The 19,799-nt window shown below is 39.7% G+C and overlaps 1 protein-coding gene across 4 annotated transcripts in view; it reads right to left on the bottom strand.

Moving 5' to 3' along the window:
* Positions 1–2,660: 2,660 nt before the first annotated feature.
* pard3bb (par-3 family cell polarity regulator beta b) overlaps positions 2,661–19,799 on the bottom strand; it is a 196,814-nt gene continuing 179,675 nt past the window's right edge. For 3 of the 4 annotated variants that reach the window (XM_054615426.1, XM_054615428.1, XM_054615427.1), the window contains exons 25-27: positions 6,627–6,842; positions 6,417–6,527; positions 2,661–6,159 (exon numbers count right to left, since the gene is read on the bottom strand). In XM_054615426.1, coding sequence (XP_054471401.1) covers positions 6,045–6,159; positions 6,417–6,527; positions 6,627–6,842 — 442 coding nt within the window. In that variant the 3' untranslated portion in view covers positions 2,661–6,044. Of the gene's footprint in view, positions 6,160–6,383; positions 6,528–6,626; positions 6,843–19,799 lie in introns of all 4 variants that reach the window. The other variant, XM_054615429.1, reaches the window with a different exon arrangement.

The raw sequence follows: 19,799 nt of genomic DNA, 5'->3' as shown, positions 1-19,799 counted from the left end.
CACTGTGGTAGATTTGCATTAACACGTTTTTAAAATGGATGAGTTTGTGGAAGCAACGCTTCCGATTGAGTTCTGTGCTTGTCACACTTGAATCATTAGTCCACCGTCACAGAGAAAACAAGACCGTAACTTGACAATAATTAATGAGGATTTTGGGAGGTCTGGCAGTTCCAAGGACGGCCTTCAAACATAGAGTGTACATGAAAAACAATCAGAAGTCAAGGGAACAAAAAGCAGGCTGCCAGGCTGCAAATAATAGCTACAACTGAACAATACTTTGCCAAGCAGAGACACACACACACACACACACACACACACACACACACACACACACACACACACACACACACACACACCAGTCCACAAACTGGCAGGCATTCATAATAGGAAATCCTAATTACAATGTATTCCAACGATTATTAAAACTACTAATAATAACTGCTAATAATTGCAGCGTGTCAGACTTGCCCTGGGGAGGAGGTCGGAGCAATTACACACCCAGTCAGTCAGTCAGTGACTACTTCATACAGTCAGTCAGTGTGTCAACCCGGCTGTTTGACAGTCTCTAAAATACAGCATCACTCAAAGGAATTACCAGCACTCAGTCAGCTAGTTTGTCAGGAAACCCCTGAAGTTACTGTAGGGTTAGTCATAATCTGGACAGATTAAACGTCAATTGAAGCAGCTTGATGATCAGCTTCCAGAGCTTTCAAAAGTTGGAGGACGTGACAGAAAACAATCTAGAAAATGTTTTTGATCGTGTCCAAGCTGGAGTCTCACACAGCTGATCCGTCTGAGTCATAGACTGGTTATAAAAGTGGACAAAGTCACAGTGAGGTCACCATTGGTCTTTGGACTGTTGTTTTGAAACCTTGAGTTTGATATAGTCGCCATCTTGGATTTTTTGAACCAGAAGTTACCATATTTGGACAGGGGTGTGGAGCTAGACATAGAATAAGGCCCAGCACAGTTAAAACAACAAGTGCTAAATTAGCAACTAACACTAGTGCTAGCTAGCTAGCTTGGTCATAAAGGGACATCCCTAATTCATCAACAACCATATTAATTTGGATGCTAATTTTGGCTAAAAAATAAATTTTGTTTGTCATGTACTAACTGGAAAAAAATGAACAGCTAACTACTTAGAGTGTCTTGTAGAACTTCAAAACATAGAAAAACGGCATGATAGTACATTACATTACAGTCATTTAGCAGACGCTTTTATCCAAAGCGACTTACAATCAGTAGTATATTACATATCATTCACCCATTCACACACTGATGACAGGCTACCATGCAAGGTGCCACCATCAGACTCTAACTAACATTCATGCAACATCCAGTCCACACCGATGGCAAGCCTTCGGGAGCAACTTGGGGTTAAGTGTCTTGCCCAAGGACACATCGACTGCCGAGGCCGGGTATCGAACCACCGACCCTCTGATTGGAGAACTACCTTGCTCTCCACTACGCCACAGCCGCCCATAGTGATGCTGAAAAGTGTCCACGCCCTTAATTCTGCATAACTTCAAGCCTAAACATAATTTAAACCAATGAGTTATAGATCGTTAACCATCGTACAGAATGGGGAAATTAGCTAACGAGACAAAAACTGTATTTTAGCAGGTTGTGTGACATGTTTATTTGTGCTGGATACTTTAGCATTTTAGCATGGGGTTTTATGTGGATTGACTCGTTTTTCAATCTGCAGTTTTTGGCAAGTTCTGCGGTGGTTTAATCTTTTAGCCCCGGAAGTATCTGCTTGGTTGGAGTTTTATAAAGTGAGTTCATAAGAAAAATAAGGACTCATCCATACTGTAAGGTGGAAGAAAACTATAAATTAAGTATGCAAAGTGTGCCAAAGAATAGCTACGGAGCTAAACAGTCAGCCGTTCCACACCCTTTTAATTTGCTCCATTTCACTGACATGTTCGAATCAGACAAAGAGAGAAGAGTCCAGAAGCACTCTGCAATTAATCTTTGTAACTACTAACAGCAGGACTTAAATAGCCATTATAATCAGAATATTGAATGCTGAAAGTACACACACACACACACTTTGGAGATCCATACTGAACACTGTGCACAAAATGAACCTTGGCAGTGACTCAGGAGAATTTAATTACTTCCTCTCTCTCTCCCCATTGGCCGAGAGGTGTGGGATATGCTAATTAAGCCTTGACTGATAAAACGTTCCCTTGGCCTCTGTCTCATTACTACTAACTTCTCTGATTGCAGCCGAGTCCTGCACCCACAGTGTCTGATAAATAAGAGAGCACCTTTAGCCACAAGCTGGGACTAAATGCTTATTAATAGGAGGGATATGACTTAGCAATGTGATGGTACTACGAATAAAAAAAACTTTCTGCCGCAATCAGTGTACCTTATCTTCTTTTTCTAATTGATAATTAGTCTTGCATTAATTTAGGGGCCAGCATCTATCTCTTATCACAAAGGTACAATTTATCAGCAGCTTAAACGATGGACTAAATTGGGTTGGCAATGTTAATGATTCACCTTGCAGGGAATGGGGAACATGAGGGAAATAATTTCTCCTGACTCATATTTAATTAACCTTAGCAGATGTGCTGGGCACGCATTGTGACTTAAAAAAATACATGTTTGAAACATTAAGTATGACATCTTCTGGCAAATACTGTTTAAAAATGAATATTTATTGTAAAAAAAGATGTTATATACATAAATATATAGGAAAACATAATAGAAAACATTGTTATTGATACATTTTATAAATGAGATTTGTTTATGGATACATTCAGTTTAATAAAAAGCGTTATACTTCAAAGGCAGAGAGGTTGTTTAGTTGGCTCCTTCATAGACTACTCTGCTAATAGAAGACTGGTTAGTACCTTCAGCTTGTGCAACTCAGACTGTACTGACAAAAAACAGAGAGCCATACCTTCACGATGTCTGATATGATAACTATGCTATGCAAACTGCCAAAATGTCTTCCACATTTTTTTAGAAAATCAAGTTGAAAAGAAAGGATAGTAATTTTTATGCAAATTGTATGTATATAAACTGTAAAAAAAAAAGTGATATATAGCATGGTAACAATGACCAAACACTCTTGGCTTTGGTTTAACCAACCAACAACACTCATTATCATTAAAAAGAATAACATAAAAATACATTTGAAGGAGTAACATACATGTGAATCGCGTACCAGTATTAGATTAGTAACAATACATCACTTTCATGTGATGATCACGTCTCAAGTGTAGAGAAGTGTCACCACCAGGTCAAACTGTGCTTTTATTATTCTACTTTCAGTCAAACCTGCACAGTTTTATTTGGGAGTTCGATACAGATGCTTCAAAAAATCATGAAAAAGACACATTTGTAAGAAATTCCCAAAGTCACTACATTCAGTCAATACAAAGCGCTCTCCTTTAACCCTCCTCCTACTGCAGAACAACTACCGCCCAGATATCCATGAACTTTCATTCTTTCTTCTGCTCTCTTGTTCTTTGAAAAATCAAACCATATAAACCATAAATGCTTTGGCCTTGCTGTGCAAGTGTTCTTACCATTTCTTCCACCCCCTCCATGTATAACTTCAGTCTATCACTTCTTTCTTTAATCCCTCCTCCCCATCTACATCCGTTTGCTTCATTTGTCCTTCCTACTTTCCTTCTTTCCTTATCTATTCTCTTCCTTTCTTCCCTCCCTACACTGTTTCTTCTAAATTCTTTAAACCTCCTTCTTCCAATCAAGATCCACATCTGTCAAACAAAAAAGCAAATGAAATGGTTTTTCAGTCAAAACTTTACATTCTTCTGCATTGGCTTCATTCAAATTACTTCATTATTGCATTCACTTCAGCAGGATTTCATGCTCTGTCACATTAACAGAGATGCAATTCACCTAATCCTGAAGTGTCATTTTAAACATTTGATCTCCATTAAAATGAATACTGCTCTGCTTTGTGGAGTGAAACACAGAAATGTTGGATGTTGGACTCTGACTCTCTTAGCTGCACTTAATTGATGGTTTAGTAAGTGGCTAAATGGATCTGCACTGCGTTCCAGCACTGAGAAGAGCACTCTGAAGCTCAATCCAGGTTTCAACAGGACTAGTAAGCCCTTCAGCATACGGTGACGCCTACACCACCAGGTCAAAGAGATGTCCAACGATCATCCATTGGATCATACAGCACATGGCATACACAGACAACACAGAGGAAAAGGAGCTTTGCAACTGGTCAGTTAAATAACTGCCCTTTCTGCCTAGTTTGGACATCTTTGGACGGCACATAAAGAGTGAAAATGGTACAAGACTGATATGCATAGAGCGCTAAAGGGTTGGGGCCAGGGAGAGGTTTATAGGCCTGCTTGCTTTTTGTGGTTGTAAAGAGAAAGAGACAATGGTGTAACGATGCTTTCTATCATGTTTAAGCACCATTATCACATGTGTGCTCTCACCCGATAATTGAGTTACCTCCATTAGAGAAGGACACAGCGATAAAAAGCTTCAACTATGTAAAATGAAGTGTTGGAATCATCTTGCTTTGGTGTGCGTACTGCCTCGAATGGAGCTCTCAGCATTGTTACAAAATGATCGGCTTGTTCTTGACGGAAGTTCTAGAATGTCAAAGTTCGAAGGACGATATTAGCACTCTGATGGGAGTTTGAAAAATGTTGTTGTCAGCTTCTTTTTAAGGCGATGGATTATCTCTGGATTGGATGTTTGATGGAAAAACAAAAAGTGAGCGAAATTTCCAATCACGCTGGATTGATGCAATAAACACAGGTTGTACCATGAATAAAGTACCGATGACGGTAAAAATGTAATCTAAGGGCTTCACATACATTTAAGTAGAGGTCACTTTGAATACATTTAACTAGATTCAAAGACAAACGTAATCCCAATAATGGTGATGACGGTGCTAATCATAGAATATTTCAGGAAAAAGGTCAACAATGCTGTAAACCAACAGTTAGTTGTGCTTCAGACTCAGATTATATCTTATCCTGAACTAAAATCTCTCATCCCTACTGAGAGAAATATTTTTGTTAAAAAATGAAGGGCAATCATAGATTTATTAAAAACATATCTTTACAAGTGAAGATAATACAGAGCTCTACTGTGATTCAGAGCACTTTGATTATTCAAATGTTTCCATAATTCATTGAATTAACATTACTGTACGTGATACATCAGACTAGCCACAAGTAAAGGATCTAGACTTTCATAAAGATTGGTATGGTGGCTTTCTCCCAGTTTCACAAAATGAGATAATAGGTCTCAAAATGCACTTACTGGATATACTTTTTTGTAATTGTAGAGTTATGATGATGGCATCTTGTTTGTTTCATCAGCTGTTACTAAGAATGATTTCTCCAGACTAATGTTTTGCTATTTACACAGTTTTGGAACTCAGAAACATTTTCCATCATCTTCTTGAAAAGGAGGCTAAACGTCTACCGAATATATTTGGCTTTATAGCACATAATAACAGACATTAAAAGGTGTAATTTAATTCTGTGAATGGCGACACAAGACCACAAGGCCATCATGCTACTACATGTTAGTTAAAGAATAAAATGTACCATGTAGTAACATGTATAATTTTGTCTTGATCGTGGAGCTGCAGCAGTAAAACCACCAGGTAAGTGGTTATATGAGAGTGTGTAGAGCTCTATGTATGCCTTCATTTAAATGGATCCAATTATCTTTGTGGCTCTGACTGATTCTTAAAAGAGACAACTTAATCAGAGTGTACTGAAAAGTAAAATCCCCGCTAATTTTATACTGCGGGAAGACTCAAAGCAATTTAAATTACTTCAAACAACAAGACATTACGCTTCACGCCGGCCACTCTGTAATTAACCTCCTTTACCTTGCTTGTCTGTGTATTACCATATACTTCAAACAGTGCAGACAGTGTTTGATAATGATGGTGATTCAAATCACGCCATTAAGAGGTTTCAATTCTAGTCCATTGGAGTACCGCAGGCAGAAGAGTGCACAATGCAAAGCATTTAGCGTTCTGCTCATTTTCATCTCTGGACCTGATTGGTCTACACAGCTGCTGTCATGGCATTCTTCTGTCTTGGGTTGGTTTGGTGTTGCTGTTGCTGTCTTCCTCCCTCCCCAGTATAGACATACTGGTCTTGACTGGGATCCACTAGGTGCCTGTAACCAATCAAACATGTTCTTAGGGCATAGTGAAGGTCTTAATTTTAATGTACTGATGTAGAACAATATTCCAAAATCATGCTTCTTTTGTAATTATATAACTCATTTTGTAAAGTGAGATTATGTTTCTCTACTAATCGTACATTTCAAAACATTCAGGTGTTACAATTCATGAACAATTAAGACATATATAAAACAAAAGAGGATTTCAGGTCATTTACCTGGGATCATCTTCATCCACAAATGGCCCCTACCTGTAACCTCCACCCGCGGTCCCACGGGTCATAGTGTCGTACCTTGGTCCACGAAGTTGAGGGGTAGGAGACGGGGGGACGTCCTGCCGTAAGGGGCCTCTCTGCTGGGAGCTGGGAGTAGAAAACAACAAGTCCACCATTATCAGTATAAACTCTACGTACAGCATCATGGATCATGTGATTGAAATCAACTTCCATGCATTTAGTTACCTTGGGTGGGGATAGTACCCAGGCTCGACGCCCCGAGGGTCACCTGGCCGTGCATACGGTTGACCAGGTGGGTAGGCGGAGTAAGACGGAGCAGACTGGGGGTTGGGGTTCGGGTAGGAGGGGGACTGAGGGTACCCCTGTGGGACCTGGGGAGGTCCGGGGTAATGACCCGACCAGGGCTGCATGGGGTAGTCAGTCGCATCCAACGGACCTCGTCTGGAAAAGGAAATAGCACAATTTTAAGTTTTTCAAGAACATAAAAAACTCGTTCTATTTGGCATTGCAACAAACAAACAGTTGTATTTCAGTCCAGGTCCTTTCACTCCCTTAAACACTGATTCCGATGGCTGAACTCTTACAAAATGCAGTTTATTCAGTGATTCAAAGGTCACTGTTCTGCTATATTGTGTGGCCAATGGAGATGAAGCTTCGGCTATTTAGTTACTATTTTCAGTGCAAGAAGGTTGAATATACAAAACTGTAAAAAATACATAATTTTATGAAAGGAAATTAATAAAATAACACACACACACATATGTTTGTAAAATGTTCTTGTATTACTTCATATATATCTATAATATATAATATATTATATGTGTTGATAATTATATTAATATTATCATGTATATCTGTATTTTCATGCTTTGGCAACATAGTTTTCATAAACTTTCATGCCAATAAAGCCGCACTGAATTTAAATAAACATGATTTCCCTCAGAGACACCACTACATGGATGCAGTTCTAACCACTAGTTCTGTCTGAATTCACTCACAATAAAACAAATCAACCAAATGCTGGCACTGAGAACATCATGCTTGGGTTTTTGTTTGGTTTGTGATGTTCTTTTCATGTCTTTTAATACGAACTACTACTGCTGCAGTTTGTGCCAGATTCTCTGTTGACTAAATGGCTTAAATATTCATGAAAACCTGCTGAAAACTATTTGTTCTGGAACAGAGAGAGAGAGGGAGAGAGGCATGCACAACGGTTCATCCCGGCCAAAGATCACATAGCAACAGAATATAAGTGACATGTGACAGTTTTAAGAAGGATAGGGCTCAGTTAACACACACACACACACACACACACACACACACACACACACACACACACACACACACACACACACACACACACACACACACTCAGCTGTGGTAATCCAGTACAGCCCTGTCAATAGATATCAATGTCTTGTGCCCAGTGGAAAGCAAGTACACAAACATGTGTCGTCCACATAGCTAACATTATGAGGTATTATATTTTATCTGTGCCTTTCTGTTTTTTTTTTTTATATCTCTCTATATCTGTTTTATCCATTTCATCCTTTCTCAATCTACCCATCTGCCTTTCCATCTCTTTTCCCTTCTTTCATTTCTGTTTTTCAAAATGAATCTTCTATTCCATTTTTTGTTCGTATAGTTATGCTTGTTTGTTTACATACATTTAAAAATCCTGCTCTATTTTGATTAAATTCACACTGACTCGCAGTTTGTATTAATATACTTCAAAAATAATGTGTACTGGAGCATGTACTTCTATATAAATGTGTTCAGAGGAGATTCACGTTACTCTCACGGAGTGTCATAACGACACTTATCGTCGTTATGCATAGATGAGTGGGCGGGGCTCCGCAGCCTCCGACCAATCACAGAGTTGACCTGTTGCCTGGAGATAACGTTAATGTGTACACAACCACAAGACAGCCAGACGGAATCAAACACAGATTTGTACATAAATACTTGCACAGAGCACACACACACACACACGCACACGCACACGCACACACACACACACACACACACACACACACACACACACACACACACAGAGACAGAGTGCTGGTGGTCTCCATGCTGACGCCAGTGTGTGTCAATTTGGGTGGTCAGCAGTGGAGAGTGTATAACTAACTACATGCCCATCATGTTTGGGATGTCTGCTTCTGCCCCTCCTGGCTCCATATCGGCCGTGAGAGTTTGTGTCTCTCACACACACACACACACACACACACACACATACACACACATTACATTTCTGCTTCTCTCATCTGTCAACCTATCCGTCTTCTGGTTTTCGACTTATTCTGCTACACGAATTGTAAGTCACTCCGAGTGCGCGACGCGTATCAGCTACATATCTCAAATGTCTCCTTTCTTGATAGCCACAGCCGTTTTGTCTGCTTCTCTTTCGTTGGAAAGCCCACCAGCACGCAAGTCTGCCAGCTGCCCTGTCTGTCCATGTGTCCGTCTGCCTCTCTCGCTCTCCTTTTAGAGGTTTTTATGGCTACAAGTCTGCCTGCCGAGCTAATCTGCATGGGTTACTGGCCATCTCTGAGCCTGTATACCTTTGCCCATATCAGTCAGTCAATCTGTCACTCAGAGTTTGGCCCCTGGCACCGATAATGTCACCAAGGCAGAGATAAGAGCAGTGGAGAGGTGACGGGGAGGTGAAGAAGGCAGGGAGGAGAGAGGGATAGAGAGAGATAAGATAGAAAGTAAGAAGGGGATGAAAGGACAAGTATAGGGGGAGGTATGAGAAACAAGGATAAGAAGTAAAGTTGTAGGGAAGATACAACAAAGTAGAAGTAGGAACAAAGAAAAAAAAAGACATTAGCTCTAAAAATGAACAGCTAATTAAGAGTGATCAGCAGCTTTTGTGAACCTATGCTTCACTCAATCTAATTAACACTACAGTAGATACCCTTAAAAAAACCTGTAAATAGAGAGAAAAAGTCAATGAGGGGACATGTGGAGTGAAAAAGAATGAAATAAGACAATGATAAGAAACAGGAAGGAGTGAGAGGCTAGTATTTTGTGTGTAATTTTAAAGACAATTTGGCTGATCAGAAACCTAAAAAGACACATGGAAAATGTAATTTTTCCTCGTTACTGATCATTTATTTCACCTCTTTTATCGTTAAGTGTTCACATCTAAATTGCTGTACTACCTACTGTAGTAAGGCTCTGATGAATTTATGTTTATTGGTGCTTAGATTTTGCCACCTCCTATTGTCAATGTAGCAGTGATCTACTGGAAATAAAGTGGTAAAACACGTGGAAAATATTAATTTATTAATATGAATTTATTAGATCTTTGGGAAGATTGGGGTTTAACAGGTGCTCGATAAAGCTGGAAGTATTTAAAGCAACAAAAAAAATAAGCAATATGTCGATTAAAGCTACTGTGAGGATCTTTTATTTTGTGTTGATTATGGCGGCCCCTGTGGACACAAGCAGTAGTGTTTCGGAGCCCCAGAATCCTTTTAGAAAACGGTTTAATTAACTGCAGCAGTGTCTGTGTCCTGCAGTCCTTGCTCTGGTTCTTCCGTGACTCCCTTCCCTCCAGTGGGTCAAGCATTACCGCCTGGGCCTCCAGAAGTGGCGTGTCGGTGTTGGCTCACAGCCAGGTCTGCCCGAGCAACGAGCTGAATCTCTGCTTCTAGCCGGAGGAGGAGCTGCTCTCCTCCTCCCTCCGTAACTCCAACTGTAGGTTTTTACACGGTGGGCTGGTCGCTGCCAGAGGCCCCGTTGAAGTCTGAGCTGAAGGAGTTTCTGGCTGTTAATCGTTATTCTTATTTTGCGGGGAATTTGACCCGATGACAGGAATGAAGAAAAACTATAGAGAAATATCCAATCGTCCTGCTGATGGTCTTGTTTACTTATGTAAGTCATATTGAGGCATCAGCATTAAATATAGACTGTTTTATAACCAGTTAAAAGTAGCTTGTAGTAACTTTAAGTGGTCATTTGTAGTTTTATTTCACTGTTGAATTTTGACCGGCAATTTTCAACACAGAAAATGTGAAGTGCATTTTTCACCATCACTAACGTTTTTCAGAATTAATTAATTGGTAAAAAAACCCCAAAACATTACACAAGGTCATTGATATGATATGAAAATAATCATTAGTTGCAGCCCTAGAATCATCGGAGAGTTGCCATATTGGGAATGGGGTGGAAATCCAGTGGGAATGTTTGGGGAATCCACTGTAAATCCGGTGGCAAGTTTGGAATTCTCCCTCCAGGAACCCAGTCAGCACTGCACAGCAGCTGGGGATTATGGGGTAATGAGGACGGAACCCATTACTGACGCACACACACACCCACCCACACACACACACACACCACACACACGCACACACAGACACACACACACACACACACACACACATTGCAAACCTTTGCTCAAATGCAGCGCTAGCTCCTAATCACCCCCTCCCAAACCCCACGTACTCTGGAGGAGGCAAATTGGCACACAGCTGGAGAGGAGTTAAGACCAAATGAGGAGGCTGGTGGTCTGTGTGTGTGTGTGTGTGTGTGTGTGTGCATGTGTGTGTGTGTGTGTGTGAGAGACAGAGAGACAGATAGAAAGACAGAAACAGATGTAATGAATGAGAACAGCTTCCTGGCACATGCAACAACTAGTTTAACATAATTGAAAGAGTAATCAAAGCAAAACGAAAGAATTGAAAACGTTTCAAGCTGAACAGGAAAAGCCATTGGGGGGGGCTCGGTTTGATGTGAAACTCAACTATATAATACCTGTTCAGGGATGCCTTATTTAAGATTGTTAGTTACTGAGATGCACTCGGAGAACAACGGTTAGATATTTGAAAGGATAATTTGAAAGATGTCTCTCCAGGTCTGGCAGTAATTGAGAGTAACGTGAGCCGTTCTAATTCTCTGGTATTTAGGGGATTTCTAATAGATTTCTGGGGAAACAAGGAGTTGTTATATGTCCTCTGCACCTGTCCCTTTCTCTCATAAACACACACGCTTCACTTACTCTTTCTAAAAGGGCTGGATACAGCTGTTATACTAGTGGGAACACACACACACACACACACATACACACACACTCAAACGCATACACAACCATCGATCATCCCAGCCCGTCTCAGAGAGACACAAATACCTTTAAGAAAGAGAGACAAGACGTTGTGATGTGACACCACGCATTAAAGAACTCCTGAGAGTCGATGACAGCCGCGTCTGAGATGGATTGTCTCAATAAAAAGCAAACGCTAAGGCACAAACAAAAAACAACACTGCCTCAAAATGAGAAGACAGGAAAAGTTTGAGATGAGAGGGGGGAGGGTTATAAGAGGTGGGAAAGAAAGGAGGGAGGGGGAGAAAAGAGCGATATTCAAAGTGAGTGAAAGAGGAGCAGGAGAAAGAGGATGACATTTAATGCAGTTTTAATTCAGTTATGTCTTTATGAGTCTTTATAGAGCCGAGTCCTCACCTTGTGCTGCTATCCATTTAAAAGAGATTTTAGGTTGGAGGTTGGGAAAACACTTCATATATTCAAATTGCGTTCAACAGCGTCAGATTCTTTGTCAATGAGAGTCGTGATATTTTGACAGTCTGGTAATAAAACAGATTAATAGCTCAAACAGTTCCACAACTGCTGTCGTAATGTCATTTTCGTGAGCCGCGGTGAAAATGGAACCGCTGTGATGTAATGTCCCCGGAGTTGAACTGAGACTAACTTAGTTCCATCTTCCTAATGCGATACTTCATTATGAAGCTTTAATCACAGATGCATCACAGTCCAAACAATGAGGCAATAAAAGCTTAAGTGAGAAATAATGAAGGGGTAGAGAAATATTTTATCTTCTATCTAAGGAAAGGATAGCACTGGAGTTTAAATTAAACCTGCGTCACGACTCAAGTTTTTTTGCAAATTACATTTTATATTAGTTTCGAACTTAGTACATCAATATACTGTCAATTATATCCTCAAGTTCATAATGTTCTTCCATAATAACGTTACATATTAAAATAAATCAAGCAAATACTCTATTTTCATGTATTTGGTTTAATGATTAACTCTATAAAGGTCAGCTTTAAACATTAAATGAGTTTCCAGGAAATCAGATTTTGCATATGAATATGCACATTTATGCTGCAAAATGCTTCAAAATCCAATTATATCATCTTCTCCTTTTTTGAGAGGTGATTATGAAACAAACATGAGGGCATAACACTGTATGTACCATGTACCATGGTGGTGGCACGGAATGATTGCAAAACAATGAATAACTTTAACAATATAATCGTAAATCATTGTGTTTTTTCTTTGTTGTTTTCTCGCAAGATTTTAAAGACTGAAGCATTTTACCATGATTGTCAGTTATCGTTTTTGGACTGATTTAAACAACACAAAGCTGCTGTGTGAACAAACTGCTCAGGTACAGTATGCAGCATCTGGAAGTGTCTAAACGGTGAGTAAAGGAAAACAACAAACTCTTAACAGAACAGAGCTGAGTCATTAAGAGTGACGCCCGAAGCAGCAGAGGGAGTTTTTATTAGGAAAAACCCAATAAGACACTAAGCTGTTTTCCTACCTATGGTTAAGTGGTTACATACTGTGTGTGTGAGTGCATGTGTGTGTGTATGTCAGAGATGGAATTCTGTTGGTTCAGCTGTCAATGTGGTTTGTGTTGGTGCTCGTGTGTGTGTGTGTGAGTGTGTGTGTTAGAGAGCCCTAAACCTCCCTAGACCCTTGACCCCTTGAGGTCACATGATACTCCATCAGTTCCCACCAAACACTTAGAAGATTGGGTCAAAGGCTAAGGAAGGGTATTATCAACTAGGATTAGGAGGCATACCAAATACATAGACATAACATTCAGACCCTCGTTACCATTTGGTGAATTTGACAAAACATTTGGTGGAAGACTGGACCATTGATAACCCTGTAGCTGCAGTAAAAGCAAAGCTAACTTAATGTATTATTTTAATGGATATGACTGATATGAGCTAAACACAGCTGACTGTCAGGATCCTTCAATAGGCCTGTTATGGAGGGCAGTGTAACATGTATAAGTCTGCCCTAACAAATACACTTAAAACTAGGTTGCAAACATCTTTACATGCTATTTAGCACGTTTAAACAGTATGTGGAGTTTCTGAGTATGTCGGAAACCTTAGTATGAAACAAATAGTATGTAAATTGTATACCATTTCAGGTGAAATATTACACTATGCAAAAAAACTGGACAAATGTTGACATAAATATCCCACAATGCAAAGCGGTAGTGACGACAAAGTTCATAACATCATTCTAAATCCAAAGAGGTGGGCACGAGTTACCATGGTTACGCATCTCCAACCAGCAAGGAAGCTCTCAGTCGGTGACGTGGTAGTTACAGTTCAGTGTGTCCGAAAAGATACATAATACCATTTATTTACACAAAAGTACACATAGTGAGTATATAGTGCATCGTATGAGACGCACCCCTAGACATGTGTTTTGTTCTCACTCAGAAAATATTGAGTTTACACTGATGATGGTATCAATTTTATTAGCATTTTGATTTAATTTAACACAGAACTAAACAAAAGCAGCTGTTGCTGATTTGTATAAAATGTATGTATGGCTGTATACACAACATATTAATATAAAACATATATTAATATAATATTACTTTAATTTACTTGTTCTGTCATATCCCTTGGATTGGATGCTTAATATGGTTTCATGCTTTTTTGTCTGTGTTTTTAAACAGCATGCTTTTTTATTTACAGGAGAAAATAATTTGAGAATGAGGGTGAAGCCATGAATTTGGCAAATGTAACACTATCCAACAAAAGTTTGACTGGAGCTGCTGGAGAGTAAACTCTCCCAAACTAAATGAAGGAGCAGGACAGAGCTGCTTTTGTGCTACCTTAACTCTGAACTCTACAGTAGTGCGCTGGCTCCCATGCTGTTGATTTTCCAGTCATAAAAGGGTCCTTTTGTAACTTGTAAGCACACATAATAATATAACAAGTCAGCTGATGACACACACCTTGCTTCTAGAAATAACTATTGTAAGGTAGTGAGATAATTATGAAATGTTAAGTTAACGCATGCTGAAATTGGTGCAACCTCATTTTGAAGTCGTTTGTGTCACCTCTTATAATGAAAACGACAATCAGTAAATATTAGTATTCAAATCATGTACTTAAGTGTCACGCTGCATTTTGATTGCGTTGCAGTGGTTTAGTGACCTAGGTCAACAAAAAGGTATAAAAAGAGTCAAATATTCTTGGTAAGACAGGTTGAATGGAGGGTTAAGAGTGTGCAAAAAATAAAGATCAGGCAGTATTTCACTAGGGATATACTTCATGAGGATGAAGCAGCAATCCTTGTTTTTTTGGACTTGCATACTAATTTTGCACCTGCCAAAGAGGTGAACACTGAGGACTTTTCAGCAGAGGCAAATTTGTGTTCAAACCAAACAACCAACAAGAAGTTTCCAGACAAAGAGCAGACCACTAAAGACTAAAATCTTCATCTGTATTCCTTGATAATACCAAAGAGCAAAGGACAGAGAGAAGGGAGATGAATGTAAAGAGGATAAGAAGATAGCGTCAACAGAGGACAAAGAGGTGTGACCGCAGAGGGCTGAGACAGACGGGATGGAAGGAAGAGGAGGAGGAGGATGAAGGGTCTCCGTATTCCCTACGTAGTGCACTACGTTTATTATCCACCATTTTATCTGAGGGTCAGAATTCTGAGTGTGTAAAATGTGTGCACTTTATATAATGCCCTCAAAAAATACCACAATAGAGCAAAACTAGAATTACTGCCTTGCGGTTGTGAACCTCCACCAACCAGTCATGTTGTAGTTTGCATCCATGTCTGTCCAAAATGTAATCACTTAAGTGTTCTGTGTGTAATTTTCATAATTAGCATGTGAATTCTTGAGTTATGGCCCAAATTGTGTTTTGTGATGTCACAGTGACCTTTGACGACCAAAATCTAATCAGTTCATCCTAAAGTCCAAGAGGACGTTTGTTCTTAATTTGAAGAAATTCCCTCAAGTTGTTAATGAGATAATTGGTCAGAACGGATTGGACGAACGGACGGAACTAGGAGGAAGAAGAGAAGAAGAGAAGAAGACAAAAAGATGGTGGAACGTGACGATGGAAAGAGAGTGAGAGTTTAACACTTGAAAAGTGAAGAAAAAGGAATGACAACTAGGTAAACAAGTAAGAGAGATTGAACCTTCAAGATGGATGTCTTATGAAGCTTAGAAGGAAAACATGAAAGGAGGAGGAGGGAGGAAGGAGCAGAACATGATAAGACAGGGACAACAAAGAAAATGAATGGTGGAGATGTGGGGAATGGAGAAGAGGAGGAAAAAAAAAGTAGAGAGACAAGTGCTGCCCTCCAGAGAACTGGCATGCTGTAGGTCAGCAACTGCAGAGAATAATGGGCCCTACTTTAGAGGAACACACACACACACACACACACACACACACACACACACACACACACACACACACACACACACACACACACACACACACACACACACACACACACACACACACACACACACACACACACCGGATGCTTGCTCATACTGTTCACGTTTGAATGAAACTAAACACCTTTCAAGGGCTCCTATCTGTCTTTGTCAATAAAGTTCTGTCAAATATGATTAATCCACCTGGATATCATGAATTACAAACCGACTAGTCCAGGAAACTAACATGATTACATCCCCCAGTGCATGTAAGTGTGTGCGAATACACATTTGCAAATATGCCATGTGTGTATTGGGGTATGAACGTGTGTGACTGTGAATGTGTGAGGCTGCATAATACAGAGTACTTGTATTTAAGAACACAGCTGAAGTGTTAAGAGAAAAAAAAAAAGACAAAGCGCCAGCAGGGAACGAGGTGGAAATGACCACAGGAGGATAAAAAGAGGATAGTGGAGGGAAAATGAAAGAATACGGTAATGTGGTAAGTACTTAAAGTGAAAAGTATGAGAAAGAAAACTAAGAGAGATGTGGAAAACAGGAGAGGGGATCAAATTAGAGCATAGAAAAAAGTAAAAGAAATAGTCTGACAAACTGAAAAGAGAAACAGTACTTAAAACAAAATTAGATGGAGAAGGACAGAGGAGAAACCCATTAGAGGAAAGTGAGAGGAACTGAGGGATGAGGGCCTTCCAGATGGTAGGAGACTGTTGCCTCGGAAACACAGAGAGGGCAGAACAAAGGGGATTTGGAGTGGCGTTTCGCATCCCATCATAATGCGGCCATGCCATTTGGAAACTGAGCAATGAAGCTACAGTCCAAAAAAACATAGAAGCCCACAATTTACTGCAAGCCCCACCCAAAAAATAGATTCTGATCATGTAATTTGAGAGATGAGCTGATGGATAAACAAACAGGCTCTGTTCTAGCACGAAACTGGGGCTGAATGTCTTTCAAGACCTTTGTTTATGTCATTGCATCCTCTTCCACTCACTCTACTTTGCCTGTTGCACATCAGCTGCAACCACAATGAAATGTGCACACTCCGAATCTTGAAGTGAATGTTGTTATCTATAAACTATATCTATATGATCTAATTATGCACAAATCTGGGAAAGAACTGGAAGTAAACAATACTACGGTGGCGTACTACAGTAATGACCATTTGATCGGCATCACAAACAGAACACGTTCAAAACGTCTGCTTACAGTGTTAAGATTTACTGGCAAATCATGGCTGCTCGTACATTACATTACATTACAGTCATTTAGCAGACGCTTTTATCCAAAGCGACTTACAGGAAGTGTATTCAACATAGGTATTCAAGAGAACTACTAGTCACCAGAAGTCATAAGTGCATCTCCTTTCTTAAACAAGCATCTTAAAGCATAAACCAGAGCAAAAGTATAGTGCAGAGGCAAATTACTACGAAAACAATAAGTAGTGACAGCAGCTGTGTCCTTGTAAAAGCCTTTAATTGTACTTTAATCAATTTTAAATACATACTTATCTGTGTTTATTATCTTTATGTAAGTTACTACGAGCAACAAAGGACACATTCAGTTTAGAATCAACAGTTAATATTATTAGCAGACAGTAGAATCCCTACGACTTGACACCGCAGTAATGGAGGTTTAGCTGGATGTCCGAAAACACAAATGGGATTTGTTTGTATTATTTATTAGACAGATTAGGCGGGGTGACAGGAGTCCTACTTTGTAACAAATAGGAACCATTACATGGTGTCATCAGCCAAAGAAGATAAAAGTGAGTGGCAAATGTCTTTCTAATAAGCAATTGAATATAAAAACTTCATATCTCTTTAATCTTATAACTTCATTTCCATCTTATTTTTAAAAACTATTAATAAAAAGCAGTCCCAGAAGACTGAAGAACATCTGCAAGTAAATACATTAATAAAAATCTATGAGTTGTAATTATTACATCAATGTTATATTCTTTGTAAAGAAGATATTCATGTATTGCTTTTGACCTCTCTGAAATGCACCGATACAAATTATATATACTATATATATATATATTCCCAAGCTCTAATATCAAAGGAAATAATAACCATTTTGCAGTAGGGGCCTCTAGAATATGGCAACTTCAAATGAAGCCATAAGTCATGGTAAATGGTGAAAACCAAGCCAAAAGCAATATCAACGTTTAGACATTTGAACATGCAACAGCCATACAGACGGAGTCATCACATTGGCAGTACATGAATGGGCCATGTCCATCTATAGCAGCTGAAACTCTTCAAAGTAAAGGTGACATTCAGTTATTGCAGTAACATACATGACCACTTAGGCTGTGTAGTGGGTGACTTCCTGAAACATCATGGAATCCATTGCTGATAGTACCATATCCCATACAAATCGCCTCCATTATTTCACATCTTGAGCCAATAAGGTCCCCCCCACCCCTCAGCAAGCTGTAATAGTTTCAAGCTGGGGGACATTTTGCTCGGTGCATGACCACAGGATACAAATTGCTGACAGCATTACGATCCCTCGACAGCCTAATTTGGTGCATGAAGAGGGGTTCTGAAATAGTAACAGCAATATGGGGGATTGACACACACAAGTATGGTCATGGATTCATATGAACAACTTTGAAGGAGGGACACGCAAACACATAAGCACAAACATGATCTTGGTGTTTGTGTGGCACCTTAAGGAAAAGTTATGGTTTGCACGATACCTGTGCACAAGCAACTGCATAACCCTACACTGACTTAAGTTTCAGTTTCATAGAAAACATTACGTATTTGAAACTTTAGAACTGAAGGTAGGACCCATGAGATGCAGTTAAACATGTACATCCATTCACTAACTTGACCACCGCAGCCTCACTGCTTTATTTCAATGACAAGTCACTGCCTGTTGCAGTAACATTAGCTGCTTCCTGTTTCACAGATTCATCAATCATCATAACAATTCATGACGTGTTCCATTTGGCATCGATGAATTGGATATGAGCTAAATTTCTGCACACACTCATCACGTCGCCTTTCATATTTTTACGTCATTGGGAGATAGAACTTTGCATGCATGCGGAAACACATTTTATTATCAATTAACTTTCCAATAGAAGTTGGAGAATTCCGGAAGAAGAAGAAGCTTGGAGCAGCTCAGGAGCAGCAGATGGTCATTAGGCTGCTGCCAGATGTTAACATTTCACAGCTGCAACTATTGAAATGTCTGAAGCGAAGTCGATCTTCTTCAGACAGACATAAATAATAATGTAACATTCCTTGATGGATTTCACACATTTTTGGTGATGTGTTAAGTGCCATGGAGTAAAGGCAAACGCCAGCCGTTAAACTAGCAAGATGTAATAGATTTTTTTGGAAGTACAGAATGAGTATTCAACCAAAGGATGTGCTTCATCCAGGCATGTCTCTACCATAAGGGCCAAAGTGTGCCATTACACAACTTGTATCAAACCTGTTTGACTCCCCATTAGCACATTATCACTCAACATCAGCTCAACGCCAGCATACCACCGAAAAACCTGTTAAACATTCACCGGCTGGGACCTGAAAGAAAAACTTCCTCCCTCACCCCGGGGGCCAGACATATGAAATTATATCTCACACACACACACACAACCTTTGACGAGAGGGGACCCTATGGTTCTGCAACACATTATGGGTTGTAACCCAACTTTGTAGAGACCAAGATCAAGATCAAAGCTGCGACCAGAATTCTTTAAAGCAGCAACGGGTGAACACATCAGAAACACTAGGAGCTAGAAACAAGATAGGGTCAAGAGGGAAAAAAACGTGAGATGGAATGGGGGAGGGAGGGTTAGGGTCTTTCTTGATGTCCCTCTTCATGGCTAACAAACAAGCAGAGACTCGCTGATTCCAGAGACGCAGAAAAACAACTGGACAATGGGTCGGATTGT

This window comes from Anoplopoma fimbria, chromosome 16, assembly GCF_027596085.1.
Source record: "Anoplopoma fimbria isolate UVic2021 breed Golden Eagle Sablefish chromosome 16, Afim_UVic_2022, whole genome shotgun sequence".
Lineage (NCBI taxonomy): Eukaryota > Metazoa > Chordata > Actinopteri > Perciformes > Anoplopomatidae > Anoplopoma > Anoplopoma fimbria.
This window is presented reverse-complemented; position numbering and strand designations above follow the sequence as displayed.